At 43.0% G+C, this 22,902-nt stretch overlaps 1 protein-coding gene across 1 annotated transcript in view; it reads right to left on the bottom strand.

The window, feature by feature from the left end:
* Positions 1 to 9,782: 9,782 nt before the first annotated feature.
* Positions 9,783 to 22,902, bottom strand: part of Slc35f1 (solute carrier family 35 member F1) — a 425,287-nt gene continuing 412,167 nt past the window's right edge. Inside the window, exon 8 of the mRNA XM_050138201.1 lies at positions 9,783 to 13,106. Within this exon, the coding sequence (XP_049994158.1) occupies positions 12,882 to 13,106 (225 nt within the window). The 3' untranslated portion in view covers positions 9,783 to 12,881. The remainder of the gene's footprint in view (positions 13,107 to 22,902) is intronic.

Genomic DNA, 22,902 nt, shown 5'->3' with positions numbered 1-22,902 from the left:
AAGATGCCCTACAGGCTTGCCTATAGTTTGATCTTATGGAGGCATTTTCTCAATTGATGATCTCTCCTCTCTGACGGCTCTAGCTGTGTCAAGATGGCATAACACTAGCCAGGACAGAAGGCCTTGTTTCCTTGGTGTCTTCTGCAACATGAGGGCGTGTTTTGTTGGGGTTTCTGTCCTGCCTAGTTCCCGCACTGTTTAGCCCCAAAGAAAATCACACAGCGGTCTCCATAAGATTATAAACCAATTGGCCTATTAGCTCAGGCTTCTTATTAGCTCTTGTAGCTTATATTAACCCATTATCCTTGTCTATGTTAGCCACATGGCTCAGTACATTTTTCAGTGGGGCAGATCATTTCCTGCTTCTTCGGTGGTCTGGGCAGGACTGGGAGAAATGGGCTTCCTTCTTCCCAGAATTCTCCTGTTCTCATTGCACTACCTCTACTTCCTGTCTGGTTTTCCTGCCTATACTTCCTTCCAGGCTACCGACCAATCAGCGTTTATTTAAAACATAATTGATAGATATAGAATTGTTCTCCCACACCAGTCCTCCATCTCCTCTGGCTCTTAAAATCTTTTGGGTCCTCTTCTGCAGGGTTTCCTGAGCACTGAGGCAATGGATTTGATGGAGGCATTCCATTTAGCACTGAGTGTTCCAAGGTCTCTTTTTCTCTGCACATTGTCCCACTGTGGGTCTCTGTATTTGTTCTTATCTGCTGCAGGAGGAAGCGCCTCTGATGGTGGCTGAGCAAGACCCTGATCTATGAGTGCAACCTGCTTGGTTCAGATCTTAAGGAAAGTGAGTGGCCTGCTGCAGAGTTTCCAGTAGAGAGCCAGGGGAAGATGGAGACCAGGACGATGGCAGGGTCAGAGCAGTGTTTTAGACGCTGAGTAGAGAATGGTTCAGAAGGAGGCTGAATGTTCAGGTGAAAGACATAGTGAGCCAAATCAGAATCAAGGAGTGCAGCTTGAGGAAAGGGGGACAAACTTGGTGACATCTGTGGAGGTAAATATACCTTGCCTGGTTGTAGAATGAAGAAACAAACATCACTATCCATTTAAAGTCCCTGGCATGTTTGACTAGAAAGTCTGAAAAAGGCTCCATCCAAACATTTTTCCTGAATAAAAATATTTATTAAGTATTTATTTTTATAATTGCTGTTGGGACGTTACTGAAATAGAAGTTGCCTTTTCTGACCCCATGTAAATAGAACTTGAAATAAAAATGAGATTCCCAGCACAGGGTCTTTATTTATGGGCAGGGCTTTCTAACTGACACAGCTGTTTATCCTCTTGCCTAGAGGCAGAGGCTGGGAAAAGCTCAATGTCAGGGCCACAGCAAACAGTGTGCTCATCCCTCCCCCCCCCCCCCGCTTTGGGATCATTTATGCTGCGATGGGAGTTCTGCACCATGCTGGCAGTATCTTGGCATTAATGATGGCTTCCCACGCGGAGTCTGGGAATCAGTTCTGGGGTCTGAGCCAGTGAAAAACCTCAGCACTGCATGAAGCAGAGGCTCAGACTTGTAGTCCCAGGGCTCAGGAAGCTGAGGCAGCAGGACCATGAGGCTAGGGCCAACCAGGACTACATAATGAGACTTTGCTAAAAAGAACAAACAAGTCCAAAGCAAAAACAACATGGGGTGGGGGGGGGGGAGAGAAACTGGTTAAAGGCACAGCTTTTGGTGGTTGAATGCTGTATTTGAATATGAAGTATATGTGTTGGCACTTGGATTCTTTATTCACAAGTAGGGAGAATGTTGATCTAGGATTTAGGATGCCAGTAGAAGGGTTTGAACCCTTGCTACAACCTCTGACCTATTCTGCGGTGTGTGTCTTCTCATTTCATCTGCAAGATAACGTTGTCAATCTGACAATCTGTAATCTTTGCCATATGAGGAGCCCATGTCCAGGAATGTTAGTAACTTCCCCCATGTAGAGAGATGGGTTGCCTGCCTGTGTGCCTAACCGGCTATGACCCTGAATCCTAAAGACGGGAATGCTAGTGCTTAAAGGTTGTTTGTCCCTACCATCTTCCCAGGCTCCGTTAATCCTGCTGACTATGGGGGTGGCCATTGTTGCATCAGGCAGGTGTCTGCCTAGAATCTCTTTGCTGTTCACTCTGTTTATGTTCTCTTCTGTATTTTGTCTGTCTGGCCTTTTCCCCTCACGCTGCTAAGTCAAAGTATATATTTCCCATGTCAGGTTCCATCACCACCCTCTACCTTCCCATTTCATTCCTTTCCAAAAACCAAGTGTATTTTAGGGGTTGGAGAGATGGCTCAGCAGTTCCGAGCACCAGCTGCTCTTCCAAAGGACCTGGGTTTGGCTCCCAGCACCCACACAGTGGCTCACAACTGTCTCTAATTCTAGTTCTAGGGAATCAGCTCCTTCTTCAGGACTCCACCTGCACCAGGCACACACACACACAGTCCACGGACATATGCAAGCAAAACACACATGCACATACAATGTTTTTAAAAAATTATTACAATTTTAAAAATTATGGGCCACAGAATATGTGTGGAGGTCAGAGGACAACTTGTGGGAATTTATTCTATCTTTTCCCCATGTGGGTCCTGGGGATCAAATAGGTTGCCAGGTTTGGCTGGCAAGCACCTTTGCCCACTGAGCTATCTTGTTGGCTCATCACCGGTTTTCTTCATAGTACTATTTCTATGAAATTTCTTTTGTTATTTTTAATCTTCCTCCACTAGAGCATAAAGCCTTGTCTCCATCCCACGGCTATTTCAGTTATTGATCAGTGCTTGGTATTCAGTAGTTGATCGGCAATTGATTGTGAAATGAAATCTTACATCTTTGCAGGGGTCCTCCTTCGTTGTCAAATCTAAGGCAGCTACTTTTCCGCAGGTCACAGTTGGCTATCAGCAGCTTTCATTTTCCTCATCTTTGTTCTCCGTTTGGGGGGGGGGATCTGTGGATGTGATTTGATCTATACTTTGGACTTAGCCCTCCTTTATTTGCCAGTGGGAAGACGGGGCAGCCAGCGGGCTGTAGAGGGAGATTTGTAGGCTTGATGAGGTTTTAAGCTCACCTTGGTTGTCCGCAGAGCGGTACAAGAAGGTGCTGCAGTTGGTTGCCGAGTTCACATTGCTGGGAATTCAAGGCATTTGTTAGAGATGGCAGGCCAAACACTAGCTTGGGAGGCAGGGGAGTGGCCAGAGTGGGGAATAAGTCTAAAGAGAAAAATTGTGTGCTTTTATTTCTAGAGACTCACCTGTCAGGCCTTCAGTTCTTGCTGCTGATTTAAATGTTCATGCTCTGTGTTGTCTCCTAAAGGCTGCTGAATGATAGATTTTAATAGAAATTTTGAGAAGTCTTTGATCTGTTTAGTATCCCCAAGCCAAGGTCATTTATATATTGTGTGTCTTCCTAGCTTTGTGGTTGCAGATCAGATATTACATCAGGAAATATTCATAATAGCAGTAAAATTACACCTATGAAGTGGCAACTAAATAGTTTCATGGTTGGGGATCACCACAACACAAGGAACTTGCTGAAGGGTCACTACATTAGGAAGATTGAGACGCACGGTACTAGCTGGTGTGAATTGCAAAGTCTATACCTCCCTTAAGTACTCGGCTACTGCCTGGAATCCATTGTATGGACTGTAGGAATGAAGTAGAGATTGTAGGAACTGAGCCTTAATACTTAACTGTCTTATTCGAAAGCCTCAGCCAGTCCCCCAAGTTTGAATTCCATCTATTAAACTCATTTTATTGCGGACCAGCCACGTGTCAGAAACTATTACAGATCCCAGTGCTGAAGACCCAAGAACGAGGAGGACACAGTCCCTGCGGACACGTTGTCGTGTAAGGCAGCTTTATCCACCCGCTCACAAAAATAAAGATTGTTTAAATGTGAGAAAGTGTCACGAACAAACTAGAACAGGATAATAGAAGAGTGTCAATATGTTAAGGACAAAGAAGGACGTCCTTCTGTGGATTCAGTACACGGCATGACCTGTGTGTGCACCCCAGGCTGATGGCTCCGAGGGCCGTGAGCGGGAACGGGCTCAGGTGTCAGTGGAGAGTTAAAGGAGACAAACGCAGCTGCTGAGAAAGGCAGGACCCAGGTCTGGTGGGGCTCGAGAGCCGTGGCGAGGCATCTGAGTTTTATCCTAATACTGAAAAGGAACACTGCAGGCTTTGTTCAGTGAAATGACAGGGTGTAATTCACGTTTTTTTCAAAGACCACTCTGCAGAGAGTGGCAAGGACAGGGGCAGGTGTGGAGAGTGTGTAGGAGGCAGTTGAGGGTGGAGGGGACCGTGGTATGAAAAGCAGGCAGAAGCATCTGCGGTCGGGAGTCAGGATCAGAACCAGTCATCTTCTGGAGGAGAGAATGTGGAGGCCGAGGCAAAGAACGTGTCCAGGGCAAATCTAGGAGAACTGGGGGACACAGCACCAGGCCACACCTTTCTATCTGTTAGCAGAGCAAGTTGATACGTCTCTTGATTGACGACCCACTGTTTCTGTCGACTCTTCAAAGAGAAGACTTTGCCCGTTACCCCTTTCCTCATCAGTGATGAGCCGTAAATGCGGTTAGCATAGGTTTCTTATGTTGGCTGGTTTAATAGGACTAATTTTCTACTTGGACATAGTTAAGTATGTGCTTAAGTATTCCTACATTAAAAGCAGCAACAGAACAAATCAAAACCCAAAATATGTCCTCAAAGGTTTTGTTAACATAGCCACTTTTTAAAAGTTTCCATAAGACATTTTGTGCTGTTGTGGACTTAAATGTCTTTGAAGATGGACACACTGGATTTGGGTCCTGGCCTCCTCACTGCCGGCATGTGTAACTTTGACCATTTTATGAAACTCACTGATGCTTCCACTCACTCTTCAATAAAACGACTCTCACTGGAAGACTCTTCTTGTGCTTTGAGGATTAAATGATACAGTTTGTCTAATAGTCAGACCAATGGTGTGCACATAGACTAAAGGAGGCTATCTCCAGCTGCAACTATGCAGTTGGCAATAATTTTAAAGATTCTATTAGCTGATGCTGGTGACATGGCTCAGCCAGTAAAGTGCTTGCCACTGAAGCCAGAAAACCCAGAGTTCAATCCCCAGAACCCATATAAAGGTGGACAAAGAGAACCGAGTCTACTGTGATGTCCTCTGAGTTCTACACACAGCCGGTGACAAAAATGCCCCTCCCTAAGCATCATAAAAAAAAAAAAACTGGAGCTTAGAAGTGTGCTTAGTCTGGGGAATCTCCTGGCCAAGGACAGTTCTGAGATCCTTCTCACTCTATGTTGGGTCAGCAAGGCCAAGGGAGTTTCCTTTCTGCAGGTTCCTCCAGAGAGTCGGCCCAGAACAAAACAGTATCATGTGTTTTTCCTTTCTTTTTCCACTGGTTGGTTGGTTACTACCTTCTCCCTAAGCATCTCTTATTCTACAGTCTTAGAAGCAGCCCTGGCCCCTTTACTGGGAGGCTCTGCATCCAGCTTGTAGATGCTGGTGTCTGGCTGAGGAACACATGGTTCTGGATGGTTCTGTTATCTGTAGAATGTTACCATTGGCGCTACAGATTCGGGTTCTGAAGGCTAACCAGTTCCCCTGCTAGTAAAAGCTCGGGTCTCTAGCTTTCCCATCCTTTGTCTATGCTTACATTACAATGAGAAGTGGATTTAGTTGGTGTTTAGAAATTAGGATTAATTTTTTAAAACTTTTTATCGATTCTTTGTGGATTTCACATCTTGCATCCTGATCCCACTCACCTCCCTGTCCCCCTTGCTTCTTCCCTCTGCCTTTGCAACCTCCCCACAAAGCAAAACTTCAAAGTTATAAAATAAAAAAAAAAACAACATAAAATATTCTCGAGGAACTGGTAGTGTGGGGCAGTGAGTCCACAGTATACCCTTTCGTGCACGCATCCTTACTTGTAAATGTGCATTGCAACGAGCCTTTGGGCATGAGAAGAGAAGAACTGGTTCTGCCCCTCACCAAGTGCCCCAAAACAGTAGAACTGGCCTTGGTGGGGTAGCACCTTACAGGCCCACGTGTTTAAAGTGGAGAACTGTCTGTGCTCCTTGCTATCTGCTGCACTGGGTGAGCTAGCCAGGGCAACAGGAGAGTTCACCCCGGTGGTGGCAATGAGGGAACGCTGGCATGCTGACCTACCCAACTGCCACCCAGACCCAGAACCAGGACTACAAGGTAGCACACCCCAACACCCACCTCATCTGGGAATTGCTAGTGTGTGTGATGGGTCCCAGACCAGACCTGCAGATCAGAAGGTGCAGGATCTCCATGGCACAGGGCAACTCTAGGTTGTCCAGGAGGAGTCCCAGTGAGGGCCCAGCACCGATGGTATGGCAGAAGTTAGGATTATTAATCGAAGTGCCGTCATTCTTCCCCTACGACTGCTAAATTTCCCACATTAAGTTGCCTGCTATCCTTGACAATTTTCCCTTTTAATTAAAAAGGAGCCTCATAGGCAAAATCTTGGGAACATAAAGCTGTTATGTGATCCACTCAACCATTTGTATGCATGTGTGACCTATTTAGCTTTTAAAATCCCATTTAATGCCAAAAACTACATTAGAAAATTCAAACAGAAGCTCACAGGGAGCCCCATAATGAGACTGGTTTGATTATGGGAGTGATTAGGCCATTTCCTCTCTCTCTAGTAATTTCATTTAGAACAGTAGTCCCTTGAAGAACAAGTAGATGTTTTTATTGCTTTTCTAGTTTGCCGGGAAAATGGCAAGCGGCCAACCATCTGTAAAACTGCAATTATTACTGTTACTTAAAATTTATTGAACCTCTTCAGGTACCATGGGAGTAGTTTCTGCCTGCAGAGACATGATCCAGGGAGGCAAGAAGAGACACCCCACCCCTTTCACAAACTAGGTATTATCACCCCATGCTACAGTCTCAAGCTTCAAGTCCTAGATTTAGTATTTGTGTGGGCTGTTTGGAAAATGTTAAGTGAAGAGTAGTTCGTGTCCACTGTCTATTCTTTTTTTTTTTTTTTTTTTTTGCCTCTGGGAATTGACCTTTTTCCCACATGGAGCATGCGTTCATTTACACACATACTCATTCATCATTCCACACTTCTCCAAGTGTATGGGTGTGTCAGTCTCTGCTGTAATTTGCTTCTGAATAACGCCAGCAAAGCATCCTCCTTTAGGCTCACACTGGAGCAGCCGAACAGCAGTGATGATATTGGTGATGTTGCCCCTGCTGACTACAGATACCTGAATAGTCAAATGGGAGCCCAGACTAGAGGTGCTCTCCAGGATCCCACTATAGAAAACAGGGTTTGCTTTCAGAATCAGTAGTAAGGGCTATCTCTAATGGCAGTAAGATCTTTTACCATTGTTTTGGATCCCTATTCACAGGAATGAAATGGTCGTTGATCTCTTGAACTTCCAGCAGCCGTGCTTACTCACAGGAGACCTTCACAAGAGTGGGAGCACTAAAGAGAACTCAGGAAACTCAGGAACAGCTTACCCTGGTGAGCAGGTGGGCAGCTTTGTCCTCCATTTCTGACTCATTGCTATCTAGTGGCAGGAAGACATGGCTATATGCTGTGCTGCCAGCTTGCAGAGGTAGGGATGAGCCAGCTTGTCTTTAAGACAGTGTGACTATATTCCCAGATTGATTGGCACAGACCAGATCTACCCCCTGTTATTTATGTATAGCAATCAATGTCTGCCTTTGGATTGAAAGGGTTAGTGGATGATATAATGAATCACGTGCTCAGCCTACTCAATATGTTTTTGTAGATCATACATCTCTAGGCGAGACTTCTAACTTGCACCGTCAGCTTGAGGTACTGAGTTCAGGATGGTTGCTTTTCAGTACGTAAAATAGTATTTATCTTTCCTGTCGTGAAATGATCCTTTCGTTTGTGGGACTGCCCCAGCTCTATTGCTAATACTCAATGAACAAACTCATTTTCTTGCTTTATAGACTTTTTTCTTGCCCACACCAGCCTTTTCTCCATCGAGGCGCATGGTGCTAATATTGATTGTAGCCTATTCCACGAGACTGGCTCCCTCTGATCATAATTGGCCTTGCTCATCATTATACTATCATGTTTGGAGGGGACTCGTCTGAAGAGTGAAGCTCCGTGTCGGTCTTCTTGAGTCTCAGTGCAGGCCACCTGGAGACGGCAGGGCTTTCCAGCTGCAACAGATTTTTTTTTTTTTTTTTTTTTAGAAAAAAAAATCCTTCATAGATGGACCCTAGAAAACCCTTTGGTTGTAGAAACGTGAAAAAAGGGAAGGATATCACAAACAAAAAGAAGGAAGAAGTGTGATTGGTATGCACAATTAAGAAGGTATGATATAAATATGAAACACTATTTGAAAGGGAAAGAATCCTGTTGTTTCCTACCTCAACCCCAAGCCTAAAGATCTTTAAATGTTAATATTTGATTTCCTAGAAGCAGGAACTTGAGTGGACAGGTTGATTCTTTGCAATTCCAGGAATGAGAAATTTATCAGAGAAAAAAAGGCACATTTTGTAATAGAATTGCTTATGTTTCTGCTTCGCATTTATGGTTTTGAGGGTAGATTCTAGTCAAATAAGATGGATAAATGGCTTCTACGTGCCAGGTGTTTTGCTGGGCACTGAGCGGATTAGCTGGATCTGTGTTAGACTTTTATATCACGTTTTATAGCTCATTTTCCTGTGAGGCATAAAGACAATCTAATCAATGACAGCTGGCCTGTGAATTTTAGTGTTACTTTGTTTGTTTATTTTGTTTTCCTTCTCATGAATGGCTATGAAATTCTAATGCTGCCTCGTCTTGCTATTGCAGGAGCACCTGAGTAGATAGGAAATTAGGTTCTTTCTCTTATGAAAATGACAACTGATTTTGGGCATAGAACATAACACACACATTAATTGTCGACAGTGGTTTGGACCCAATCTTTTGAAACTGCTGGACATTTGGACTCAGGACTGGGCTGAAGTTCAACTTTATTTCATTGTTGATCAAGGAGCTTCCCAAATAAAATGAAATTGTTTTCAAAGAAAGCTCTACAAGGAAAGGTATTTTTGAAGCAAGTTATTTATTGTGCTAACTACCTGTTGCTAGTCTTCACTTTGTAAGGTGTTTTACAAAGCACTTGGTGTAGAGTTGATACTTTGAATCTACAGCCAACCTGGTTTATCTACTTTTGAAGGTCTGGTTATGAACATAAGTGACAAGGGTGTACAAACAGGGCAAATGCATAGACTCTCTGCTCTGGACACTCAGTGACTAGAAGGCTGAAAGAAGTTAGCTGGGGAGAAGTGGGTATTGGTTCTAAGTTCTGAGCAGGAATCGTGGCACTCTCTGTTTCATGACTGTCCTGGTCTGGAAGAATACTCATGGTTAGGTCTGCTGCTGTGCCCAGGGCAGTGCCCAGAACTTTCCTCTTTATAAGAAACCATTTCTCAGGGGTAGCTTTCCATTATCCTGAATGAATTTCCCATGTGGACTTGGAAATTGTGTCTCAACAACCTTTTTTTTTTTTTTTTTTTAGCATCCTAAGGCAAATTACAAATGCATTTAATTCAACTTCTCAAAACTACGGTTCAGAGACTATGGCATACCTAATTTGGAGCTATTTTCTCTCTGGGTTTTATTTTGACGTGTGCTGGCTTCTCTGCTGTTGTTGCTATTTCGAACGTCTCAAGGGAGCTGCTGTCATGGTTGTCATAGTGCAGACAAACACACAAGAGAGCCAGAAGCATGGTGCTTTCAGAAAGCATTTATTTTTATTTGAAAACATTGTACAGGTGTTACACTGCCACAGCCAGTCCATGGGGGAGCATGCAAATAGAAAATGTGGATTGCTTGTTCAGCTTCCCAGTGTAAAGTTCTTTGTCCTTTTTGTTTATATTTTGGTTCATATTTTCCCTTGTAGTGTCAGGATTAGTGTGCTTCGTGATGTGGTGTGAAGATAAGACTCCTACCCATGGGGTAAACTCTGTACTGATAACTAGCTGGGGAGTACTAAATAGTTACAAATCAAAAAGAAATCCCAAACAAACAATACTACAAGCTCATCCAAAGGTTAATAGCACAAGTTAGCAATACCTAAACTAAACATTGAAACGTTTTGATGGGACACAGTGGTGCAAAGTTATCCATTGCTTGGTCTACCTGGATATGTATTTGAAGCTGTGGGGAGATCCGACCAAGGCAAGCTCTGCCCCCAGTCAAGTTTCCAGTGAGGAAGTGAAAGCCACCGCTCATCTCGGGCAAGGTTGAAGAGAGCTGTGGTTTGTCCCTCGTCAACAATCATACAAAGGACTGTTCTCATTCATCGAGGAGAGAAGAGTGGTGGATTAGGACAATGAATTTCTTCCTGGTTGTCTACTGAGGTTACAGAATCCCAGAAACTAAAACGGCTACAGTTAATGTTACCCTATTCCCACTTCCCACCCCACTCTCAAACCGCCAATGTTTTCATACTGAAAACATGGTTCTTTGAAACCCTTTGTCTTTTTTCCCTTAAGAATCAGTTCGGATCTTGGACAGCCAATGTTACCAGCTTTATAAATGGATTTAAACCACCATGGGTGAAGTAACCCAGTGGCGTGAATGTCTGATCACAAGGACATCCAATGACAAAAAGTCCACAGTGAATTCATCTTGATAGTCACACTTGGTTTCTGTACACTGGAGTCAATTAAAACATCCTAAAAATGGTCCAAACGGCAACCTTCAGCCATCAATTAATTGCAAACCTTTTCAAACTTTAAAGATGTTCCTAGCCCGCTGAATGGACTTGGAAAAAATTTCAGCCACTTGTTTCTCATAAGAGTTTACCGAGTGTCTACAAATTAGAGCCATAAAAATGAATCAAAAAGACAAAGACATTTGGCTTAAAATAAATACTAAAAATGCAACAAATCAAGTAAATTATGCAAAACAAAGGAATGTAAACACAAAACTAAAAGCACAGTCTTTAGAGGTCTTCGGATCTGAATGGACAAAATATTCAGAGAAAGGTATTTAATTGATTTAAACGGTAGCAGAGAGAAGATGCTGGCAAAGTTGTAGGATGTGATGTGTAACTTTAGCCCAAGCCTTTCTCCCGATGCCTACCCCATCCCAGTAAAAAAAAATTGTTTCCATGGGGTAATCTAACATGAAATGTACATATCAGAAAACAACTTTTCTTCCTTTCTCCAAGGTCAGGACTAAACAATACTTTAGAAGAAAAGTTATATGGTTCAATGAAAAACATTTTTTTTTAAACTGAGTTACAGTTTTCAAGTGCATTGATTACTTTGGATATGTGTTGTTCTTATGAGATTTGTCAAAGGGGACCATGATGACTCTTCACAGAAGTTGGGTAAAACAGCTTGGGAGCTTCTGCCTGTGATGTTCAGGCCTTGTTCAAGCCTCATTTTGTAATCTATTCTTTCTGTATGAGACCCCCCCACTAGGTTTTTATTATTTTTTGCTTGATTGATTAAAATATATTGACTTGAATTGTCTCAAATTTCATGAACATTTATATAAGCCCATAACGCCATCAAGGATCCTCCTGAATTGGAGTCAGCCAGGCTACAGAGCGAGCGCTTGCACACTGACACATGGAATCTATTCTGAATTATAGAGGTTGATGGTGGGTCTCAATTTCCTGTGGTGGGGTCAGGAGAGATATTCTTGAGACAACAGAGCTGATTAGACTAGCAATGTATCAAGCTTTATTGGAATGCTGTTGCATCATCTGTGTATGACTGCTTATCCATATAGTCTGCTATTAGAGGGGTATCAAATGTGACCAAAATGCCACACTTTTCAATGGTAACATCTTTACCACTAGTAAGGGAGCAGAACATGAACTATAAACAAGGATTGTTCCTTGCTCTAAGAGGTGGCATAAGCAGTGATGCCCCACAATAAAAATAATGTCTGTCCATATTGACATACTCCCAGAAAGGTACTATGTATCTAAGAGGGCAGAGGCCATGGCTTTTCCAGTACTTTGGTTAATTTCCATGACATCATTAAGAAAAAAATTAAAACAGAAACCAATGTTTGAGGAGAGAGATACACGGAAGGCCAGAAGAAATTTTAAAACATCCACCCCCTAAACATTAGTGGTTTTATTTAAAGGGTTTCCTGTAAGCCACAAAAATGGGAGAATTTTTATCCTGTAGTCACAGGGCTTGATCAGATGAATCTCCTGGCCGAAAAGAAGGCCAATGGCCCGGAGTAAAGCAGAAAATGAAATATAAAAAAGGCTAAAATGTTTGTTTTATATCTATTCCTAGAATAGAGAATTACATGGTCAGTTTCCCCTCCCCACAAGGGTCACAGCACAAAATCCTTATTGAGCAGGCAATCCAACAGGTGACAGAGGAAACCATTAGCCACAAGGTCACCAGGATGAGGGAACTTCTGAGGGGTAGAGATTCTGTGGCATGCATCACTCATATAGTCTGTGCAAAAAAAACAAAACAAAAGTCATGATTCTTAAAAAGTGGCTTGCCATAGAAAAGAGGGATGTAGGCTGATTACGTGAGGGTCTGGCAAGAATTCCCATCAGGAATACAAAACCTCCTTCTGAAAGACGGTGTAATAACAGTAACAACAATAATAAAAATCATAGTAACAATAATACTTGCTCTTGATTCAAAAAATTTCACAGTAATCAATGCAGGGGTTGGGGCTGGGTCAGGATATACACTATCAAAGCCTCTTTCTGAGCCAGGTGGATTGAAGACTGTGTCCCCAGTGGTCATCCGCTGGTTTCCTTTTACAAAAGGAAGATTAGCTACCTTGCAGTCCACCTGTGAAACTGCACCTACTAAATACCTTTCTCTATGTACAATACAGAGATGATGAGCGAACACGTGGCCTCTGACTTGTCCTCAGTGGGCAGGGCAGGCCTCACCCTAGGCCACACGTACATGGGGCTCTTCTTCTGTCTCCTGGCCCAGGCTGGTATAGGTGACTGAAGGCTCCACCTGAGCCGTGCTGGGTAAGTCCACGACAGGTCCCGAAGGGTTACGGAACTGCTTGTACACTCGCGGGTCCTGGGCTATGTACGTGGAGGTGGAGGAGTAGAGCACCAGCCCGATGAGGATGGTGAAGAAGGACAGGAGGTAAAGTCCTGAAAACTAAAGCAGAACAGAAAGGTGACTGAGTAGCGAAACTTAGCCACTGACGGGTTAATGACGTCTGGGCGGGGAGAAGCAACCTCCTGCAGGAACCTGCAACTTGATGAAGTAGCTGGTCCTTTTGAAACTGGCTTTGTCGTATTGATTCCCTTTGTCTCTTCCTAGGTGCTGTGGCTAATGAGAGGAGCATTTAGCTAATTGTCCCTGAAATGCCCATCTGAGAACCTGAATTGCTTGGGAAGGATAGTTAAGCACAAATTAGGATATATCAAATTCAAAGCAAAAATTCTCCAATATCACTCTGTAAAGGCTCGGTTGTCTGTGGCCTCATTAAACCCAGAAGAGATATAGATATTTCATTTCAGGGCATAATGAAGCTACAAGCAAGGAAGCCCTCACTAACAGCTGTGGCAGGGCACTCCATTTCACCGTAATCCAATGCAGACTTGATTTCACTCCCCTGTACGACCTGTTATTGACTTCAGTAACTATCACTGCAAAATTAGATTAACCTAGAACAGGGAGAAGCAGTAAAACGTGGCATTCCTGCCCTACTCATCAAAAAGCAAACCAAATAGGTCTGTATGGACTGGACTGTGTTCTTCTTCCTCAATGATATTCTTGATACTTTAGAGGGTTTTTCATTTTCATTTTGTTTGTTTTGTTGCTTTGGTATGTGTGTGTGTGAGTGCATGTGCGTGTGCGTGCACGCGTGTGTGTGCATGCGTGAATGCGTACATGTGTCTGTGCGTGTCAGTGTCTATGTGTGTGTGTGTGTTGGAAGAGTGGTTAGTAAAGGTTTATAATGTCAAGAATACTTTTGAGAAATTATGACCTTGGACCTTCTTGAGGAGCTTCCCTGGGAAGTTTATCAGAGGAGAATAAGGTCAAAGGGCGAGTGTTGCCAGGTTTCTTGTTTTGCTCTGTTACCCCCTTTCACTTTTATTCTTTATTCAATCACTCACTCACCCCTTCATGATTTCTTACAATAGTTCCTGTACCTGAAACATGCAGTTGTGTACAAGCGAAATAGAAATGGAAAAACAAAAACAAAAAAACCCACAAATGCCTGGCTCTTTCCCAACAAGAATGTACTAGTCCCTGAAGAAACAGAAGTATAGAGAGCACAAAGCAACACAACACAACTAGGAGACTCCAGACCTCTCTTCAGTCAGTTGCCATCAACCCTGTCTTGGCCACTGTGGTGGTTTGAATGAGAATGGCCACCATAGGCTCTTATATTTGAATACCTGCTCCCGAGTTTGGGAAGGATTAGGAGGTGTGGCCTTCCTGGAGGAAGCGTGCCACTTCAATCAGGACCATTTCCAGTTAGCTCCCTCTGCTTCATGGTTGTCGTCTAAGGTGTGCGAGTTCCCAGCTACAGCTTCAGAGCCACGCCTGCCTGCCTGCCGCCCTGCCTTCTGCCATCATTATCATGGACTTGCTCTTTACAGCAGTAAGTCCCAAATAAATGCTTTCTCTTTTACGTTGCCTTGATTATGGTGTCTTATCACATCAATGGAAAAGTAACTAAGGCACCACAGTCTCCATCTATTACAGAAGAGGTCTATTTTGTGTTTAACGTGTCTACTTTCTATACGCATACTCTAGAAGTAGCAACCCGTAAACAGACAAAGATGCAGTGAAGCTACAAGTGCAGAGGATAGGAAGGTGCTCCAGGGAGTTGGGAGAAGCTACATGGTGATTATAAGCCAGCTAAAAGGATGCTGCTTAAGCAATAGAAGAGACAACTCTGACGATGACATACAGAAAAAAAAATTGCCCCTGTGGCTAGAAGTCTTCCTAGAGTGTGCTTTCGCTCCGCCCTTCTCTTTCTGCAGGGCCAAGGAGGCTAAGGCTAAAGGCTAGTTTCTGATTTTCTTTCCACAGCACTCCTCACTCTGTTCCCCAGTCCCCTTGTTTTTTCACATTCCGGCCAGATGGTAACACTTCGGAATGGGGATTTATATACTAAACTCAACTTGGAGCAGATCCACTTAATTAACTTGAAATAATTAATTAGGGTTTCCTTAATGAAAATAAATGGGCCTTGTTCTTTGAGTCACAGGTTTTGTTTAGAGTCAGGGAAAGATGAGTATCCCAGCGCTAGTCCTCATGACCCCAGAAAGCCTGCTCACCTCTGCACTCACCTTCTGAACCCCAGGTCCAAGAATCTCATCCTCCAGCTGGCCCTTAGCGCATCGAATGGCTTTGTTTCTAACATTATCATCATTTTGAATATTCTATGAATGACTTTTGCTACTCTGCTCATGTATTTTTGTTTCATAGCCTTGGGTGCCTACTGCCATTGCTGTACATGAAAATAGGGAGACCAGAAATGGGACTTTGTGGTTACTGGTACCTTCTAGCCCTCAAACCAGATTTAAGTCTCAGCTCTGCTCCCTACTAGCTGTAAGTCTTGACAAATTTCTTGTATGTTTCAGTTTCATGCTTCCACATCAATCAATGCCTGTAACTCTGAAAATCGTATTAAACAGGTAAAACAGTTGGGATAGCCACCTTGCCACAGACACGCGATTCATATTGGTGTCGTTGCCACTGTTGTAGCTGTATCATTTATAAGGATCAGACGTCTCCTGGATGTAAAATGATAAGACCGAGCCATACATCTAAAGCAGGGCCTAGCTTTTGAATGACAGCATATAGTGTATTTCCAGTTCACTTCCATCTAATCCATACAGAACTCACTCTAATTTTTTTTCTTCAAAAGATGGATAGGATGGAGCTCCATATAACAGGATCATGGTGGAAGTCGTCCAAGAGGTTTTATTAATAGATGGTAGAGAGAGTTTTCATTTTCCCCCAAGGGAACAGCCAGGCAAGCATTGGGATTAATCGGGATACATACTGGATGTCACAAATAGCAACAGAAATGTTTAACATATTTTTTTTTACAAGGCAAGATGTATCATTTCCTTCTGTCTTTTTAGCCTCATAGAAAAAGAATAAGAATTTGGATATGGGTACGTAATAGGCTAACCTATAGCTCTGGACAGCGCATTTATGAAGCATTTCCTTCAAGAACCTAATCAGGCAAACAAAGCTTCCCTGTGGTCTGGGGTGCCTAAGTTACAGACTGCAACTTGTATGTACTTTCTGCTCCACAAGCAAACAGTAAACTTCCTCGGACCATGTGAGGCTAAGAGTGTTCCATGCTACAAACAGGCACATCTCAGGCAGAGGCTTGTCTCCACTGAGAAACAGGGCTGCCTGAGAGTACTCTGTGGTCTCTCCTTAGCCAGTGGAGGCCTTTAGATCATCCTGCATGTTGTGTGATAGGACAGACAGCCAGTATTTTATCTGTCAAGTCACTTAAAGAGGCAAAGGAGAGACAAGGCCTGTGTCAGCACTGGTGTCCCCGAAAGCTGTTTCTGTCTCGATGGCTCTTTGTTTTTGAAAAGGTCTGGAAAACTCTGGGTGTGGTGAGAATATCTCTGTATTGTTCGATGCAAGGCCTCATGATGGAGTAGCCGGCATGGCTAGTTCTAAGCCTCTTCAGCTGGGCATTAAACTCAGATTCTAGAGAGCAACCATATGATTGTATTTAGTTAATGCGGCAATCAGAACATAGCTAAGGGCAGACCAAATTTTCACTTTATTTTTGGCACCAGATGTGTAAGTTGAATTTTAATAAACCCACAAATTCGATAGACTTCAACCTACACAAATATAAAGATTTTAAAATTTCAGAGTACATTGATAAATATACCAGGGTTTCTGGAGGAAGTTGGTATCAGTTTCCACCATGAAATTCTGCAAATGAGAAGAGTTGGGATAATTAAAGAAAGCTTGTATTCTAAAAAAGAGGGAGGGAGAAGGTGAGCAAAGAGAGGTAGGAGGGAGAAATTGAGAATGAGAAATGGGAAGAAAAGGGTGATAAGAAAATTGTAAAGAATAGAAAACAGCCCACAGCTTCCTAGGTGAAAGAGAAGATGAAACCATGGTCACAGGTAAGCCTGGTGATTATGGGCAACCCGGAGGACAAGACTCACCATCCTAAACACAGGAAAGTCACGGTTCTTGCCAGTCTTTAACCAGTGGCATTTGTTTTAAACCCCACTGACAGTGACTTTTGAGGGTTAGCAGGGCAGTACTATAAGGAATCTGTTCCATCACTCCTGTATCTCAAAGGACTGTTGTCAGTTACCCTCCTGAGAGGGGGCCTGCTGTTTGAGAGGGAACTACTTTGGGGCTTGAAAACAATGTGACAACCTCAAGTCACGTAGTTAGGGTCCACCCTGCAGCCATGTCTGGAAGGTTTGCAGCAGTTCTGGGAGGCTGTTGTATAGGAGAGCAGCCTGATAGAGATTCCCAAAAGAAGATGAAACGGCAGGGAACTAGGACTCTGAAGGGTACAATGACAGAGGTCTCACTCTCTAATGGTGAACCCTTAGAGGGGACATAGCCCTACCAAGCATGGGTTATTATGGTGACTAAGGGCTGTGAACTGTGTCGTCTTGGAAACTGCCTCCCTGACACAGGTGATTTGAGGCTGAGTTGGACCTAGAACTCTAAGCCCAGATCCAGCAGACTGTTCCTCTCTTAGAGAGTTTGTTGCTGAGCAGGATTTGAAAGCGCTGAGACCAGCAGCTGGAGAGTTGGTTTTCCTCAGTGCTCTTCCTTCAAGGAGGAACTCGGTGTTCTGTTTTCACATCTCTCTGATGTACTTTAACTTGGATATTTGACAGCCCTGAGTGTCCAGCCCCCCAGGGTGTGGGTGTGGGAAGACACTGCAAGTCACAGAGCTCACTAAGATGCGCAGTAGCTCCTCAAACATCAGAAAGTGTCTAAATGAATGACTCCGACAACATAAGTTTTAGCAGCCCAGCTTTCAGTTCACATACTGCATTAATTTACAGAGTGGGAACAGACAGGGGCCACTCTCTCCCTCAGACTGGCAGATTCCAGTATTTGAGGATACAAACATAGGCACCTCAAATTAAAAGAACAGTTTTCTTTTTACAATCATTTTTAGTATTATTGAATTTAATCATTGAAAACACTATATTTTAATGTTTTGTCCTCTTCACACTCTTACTAAATTCCATCTATGCAGTTTTTCATTTTGTATGTTGATAGTTTACAATTTCTTGATCCTTTCTCTTCCTTGTGTTCCTTCCTATTCATCTATTTCTTTTTCTTTATTTGAACTTGTTTTATTTTTATTTGTATGATACACTTATTATTATTATCTTATTAATTTTTAACTATTTACTTTTAGGTTATTTTTGTCACTTTCTATTCTAATATTCTGGGTGGTTTATTAGCTTTCTTCAATTTATTTTTATGGGGGCTAGAGAAATAGCTCAATGGTTAAGAGCACTTGCTCTTGCAGAGGATCTGGGTTCAGTTCCCAGCACCCACATGGTGGCTGATCCAGTTCCAGGAGACCTGACAGTCTCTTCTGACCTCTTTATGCACCAGACACATATGGGTTGCACAAACATACATGTGAGAAACACATTCATAAATGTAAATAAGATAAATAAACCATTAAAAAGAAATTATTTTTGCTACATTTACCAAAAAAATATACATTTAATCTACTTTGTGGTATTGCTGTTACAAGAGTTTATTAGCTCCTCACTAAGCAGTGCTGGGTGCTGGGGCCTCAGGAGAAGGCTGCTCTCTAGGAAAGTCCACAAATCCAGATAAGACACAATAGGCACAGATGTTATGACATGGAACACAAGAAAGGTGAGAAAGCCAGGCAACAATAGACTCCAAACTTCATAATCTGTAATAACTGTATGCAAATGGATTAATATCATCACAATGCTGAGCATAAAACTTAAGAGTCTGCTTTTAAAGATGGCCGGACAAGGAATCAAGAAGATGAATGAAGGAAATAAGCCAATCAAAAACCGACATGAAGGATTCAGAAATTTGAACAAGGAATTCCACCTGAAAATTGAGATTCAGGGGAAAATGAAAAGCTTTGAAATAAGAAGTCCAATAGATCAAGCAAACTAGTGAAAAGCATCATGAATAGACAGGGCCGGGTAGGGGAACAATAACAGCCATAGAAAACAAGAGGACCTGCAGTTATATAGCAACAAAGAAAAAGATCCTGACAACAATATTTAAATATTCAAAACCTAATGAAGAGACCAAACCTGCAAATGTGTGAGACAGAAAAAGGAAGCTAAGGTGCAAAGTAAGAAGCATGGATAACACACCCTAAAAACCTGAAGCAGAAACGACAGGGAGTGAAGCAGACAGCCAACTGTGAGAGACACTTAGAGCCTCGAATACATAAGACTAGAATATTGTCTTCCCAAGTGCCTTTGTGGTTAACGCGGTAAGAACACAGAAGAAAGAATACTGGAGGTTGCGAGAGAGGAGTGTCAGGTTATTTATAAAGAAAATCTAAGTGACAATGAACCATGCAGGCAGAGAGCATACACTGATATAACTTAAATTCTAAAAGTAAATGGTATTTCTCTTGACCATACCTTAGACCATGAAGCAAATCATAGTAAAATAAAAATAATTATCTTACATTATCTTATATTGGAATCAACCTAGAAATCAACAGTAGGAGAAATTACAGATAAAGCAGACATGTGGATGTTTGAATAGACACACATATTACACACACACACACACACACACACACACACGGGGAGGGGGAGAGAGAGGCAAATACTGGCAAAGGTTTGTATTTTGGGGGAAAGAACTCTCATTCAGTGTCAGTGGGGATATAAATTAGTACAGTCCCTATGAAAATAAATGCAGAGAACTCTTACGAAATCAAAACTAGAATTACTGCATGGCCTAGCTATATATTCATCTCTGTATTACACACCTATAGAATATTATTCAGCCTTTAAATTACAGAAAAGTCATATAATTTCCAGAAAAATGGATAGAATTGGAGGTTTTCATGTTAAGACAACAAGCTGGACTCAGATAAACATTACACATTTTCTATTGTATTAGGAATTCAGACCTTAAAAAAGACACAGAAGTAGAAGGGGAGCAATTGGGAAGATGAAGTGGTCTAGTAGGGAGATGGGGGAAAGAGAAAGTAGTAGAATGACGAGTATAATCTACATAGTGTGTGTGTGTGCGTGTGTGTGTGTGCGTGTGTGTGTGTGTGCGTGTGTGTGCGTGTGTGTGTGTGCGTGTGTGTGTGTGCGTGTGTGTGCGTGTGTGTGTGCGTGTGTGCGTGTGTGTGTGCGTGTGCGTGTGCGTGTGTGTGTGTGTGTGAAAATGTCATAATGAGTCAGGCATGGTGGTGCCCTCCTTCAATCCCAGAATCAGGAAGCTGAGTTCCAGCCAGCCTGTCTAAGTAGTGAGTTCCCAGAGAGCCAGGACTACATAGTGAGCCCCTGCCTGAAACAAAACAACAAAATCCCCACATCAAACCCCAAATAAAGCATAGTGAAACACACTGCTGTATACATTCTACACTGATTACATTCAACAGACAGCACATCCCTGGCAAGATGTGAGGAAGGGGGAAATTGCTTCAAGGGCAGCTGCGCTTCCGATGCTTCTCTAGAAAATCGGTAGAGGTCCCCAAAGCAGAACATGGGCAGTGCTCAGAGGGGAATAAAGTGTAAGAGACTGCTTTAGGATCCACATTTCCTAAGTGTATGACAGTTTTCATATCCAAGATGATTATTACTCACGAGGAAAGAAGGGGGATTGGAAGTTAATACTGAGGTACCCTGGGGAAAGGGACAAGATGGAAGTAAGACTTAAGAGTAGAACATTGGATACATATAAGGAAACACAGAAGAACAGGAAGAGGAGGAGGAAATGATGATGAGGAGGATGACAAGGAAGAGGTGGGGCTGGGGATATAGCTCACTTGTTCGGTGCTTGCCTAGGGTGCTTGAAGCCCTGGGTTCGAAACCTAGAAATGCATAAGGGATGTGATGAGAAACACTTCTATCCAAAGCCCACTTTGGATATACAGTGAGCTTGAGGCCAGCCTAGGATACAGGGCTGTAGCAGCAGGCCGCTTGTTTGTCCCAGCTGCCCAGAACCAAATCCCAGAGAAACTGTATTAATTAAATCACTGCTTGGCCCATTAGCTCTAGCTTCTTATTGGCTAACTCTTACATATTAATTTAATCCATTTCTATTCATCTGTATATCACCACAAGGTCGTGGCCTACTAGCAAAGTTTCAACACGTCTGTCTCCAGTGGTGGCTCCATGGTGTCTCTAACTCTGCCTTCCTTCTCCCATGCTATAGGCCAAGCCAGTTCTTTATTCATTAACCAATAAAAGCAACACATAGAAAGGACTTCCTACACCACAGGCATCCTGTTTTAATTGATTCAGATGATGAATGCACAGAGAGATTTATATCTCACATAGAGATCAAAGAAGCACAGAATTTAATGTACTTGGAATGACGGAGACAAATCAGGTTACAATTTTAAAGAAGGAAAAGGGTATTTAAAATTTCTTAATAGCTACGAGGAAAGGAGACAGTACAACTGGATAAAAACATTATTTGGCTTTTATCCACATTAAACCAACATGTCTTTGATCTACATTCTCTCTCTCTCTCTCTCTCTCTCTCTCTCTCTCTCTCTCTCTCTCACACACACACACACACACACACACACACACACACACACACCTGGTATCCCTACTGCAGATCTGCCTTTGAGAGGAGAGTATCCTGCCTCAGTGCTGCTTCCAATCTCCAGGTACTCCCCAGGCTGTCTACACAAAAGCAGAAGGAGGGACTCCTAAGCATCTTACACCATGGCTCAAGGATAATGTTAAAGTTCAAATGGCAGGCTGCCCTTTTGGAGTTCTGGTTGATCTGAGCATGCTGTCCGAGGAAGCATGCCCATGGAACCATGTAAAAAGACTGTGCAAAAACGAAATCAGTGATATTTATTAATCTTAGATATGCTTTTTGGTGTCTTTACCTATATGGTGGATAAGTAAGTGCAATAATGAAATGCTTTCTAGTGACTGCACAGCTCACTCTTTTAAAAGGATACTCACATACCCATATTTTTAACATCTAAGGGGGTAACACTTGGGAACTTGTTCCCTTAACAGATGTTTCAGAAAACAGCACTACCATGAGTAAGAAGAACAATAAATACCAGAGAACGGCCAATCCCAAGGAGATACACTATAGGCTCTCAGTGTGAATTCAAGAACTGCTGATAAGCACTTCCATATAGGGAAGATGACCTGCTAAATTGTTTGCATCTACCTCCCAAACAAAGTTTCCCCTCCTTCCCCTCCTCCCAATTCCTCCCTTCCACTTTCCTTCTACCATCCCCCCCCGCCCCCATCCACTCATCCTCCACATTCTTTTCAGGTAGGAACAGGCCTCCATGAATATCAGTCAGCCAAGGTATATCAAGTTTCAGTGAGACTAGGCTCCTCCTCCTCTTTAAAGGCTGGATGAGACAATCCAGTAAGAGGAATGGGTTTTAGAAGCAGGTATCAGAGTCAGAGACAGCCCTGCTCTCAGGGTTAGGGGTCTTATAAGAAGACCACATTACACAACTGTAACATACATGCAGATTGCCGAGGTCAGTCCTTTGCAAGTTCCCTGGTATGAGCCCAGGTTAGTTGTTTCTGGAGGTTTTCTTGTGGTATCCTTGACACTACTGAGTCCTACAATCCTTCTCCCCCCTCTTCTGCAGCATCCCCCGAGATCCCCCTTAATGTTGGGCTGTGGGTCTCTGCATCTGTTTCCATCAGTTACTGGATGAAGCCTCTCGGGTGACAGTTAGGCTAGACTTCCAGTGGAGGGATTGGGATACCAACACAGCCACAAATCCTTC

The sequence above is a fragment of the Alexandromys fortis genome, unplaced genomic scaffold, assembly GCF_014885135.2.
Source record: "Alexandromys fortis isolate MF-2015 unplaced genomic scaffold, M_Fortis_MF-2015_v1.1 scaffold_14, whole genome shotgun sequence".
In the NCBI taxonomy this organism is placed as follows: domain Eukaryota; kingdom Metazoa; phylum Chordata; class Mammalia; order Rodentia; family Cricetidae; genus Alexandromys; species Alexandromys fortis.
This window is presented reverse-complemented; position numbering and strand designations above follow the sequence as displayed.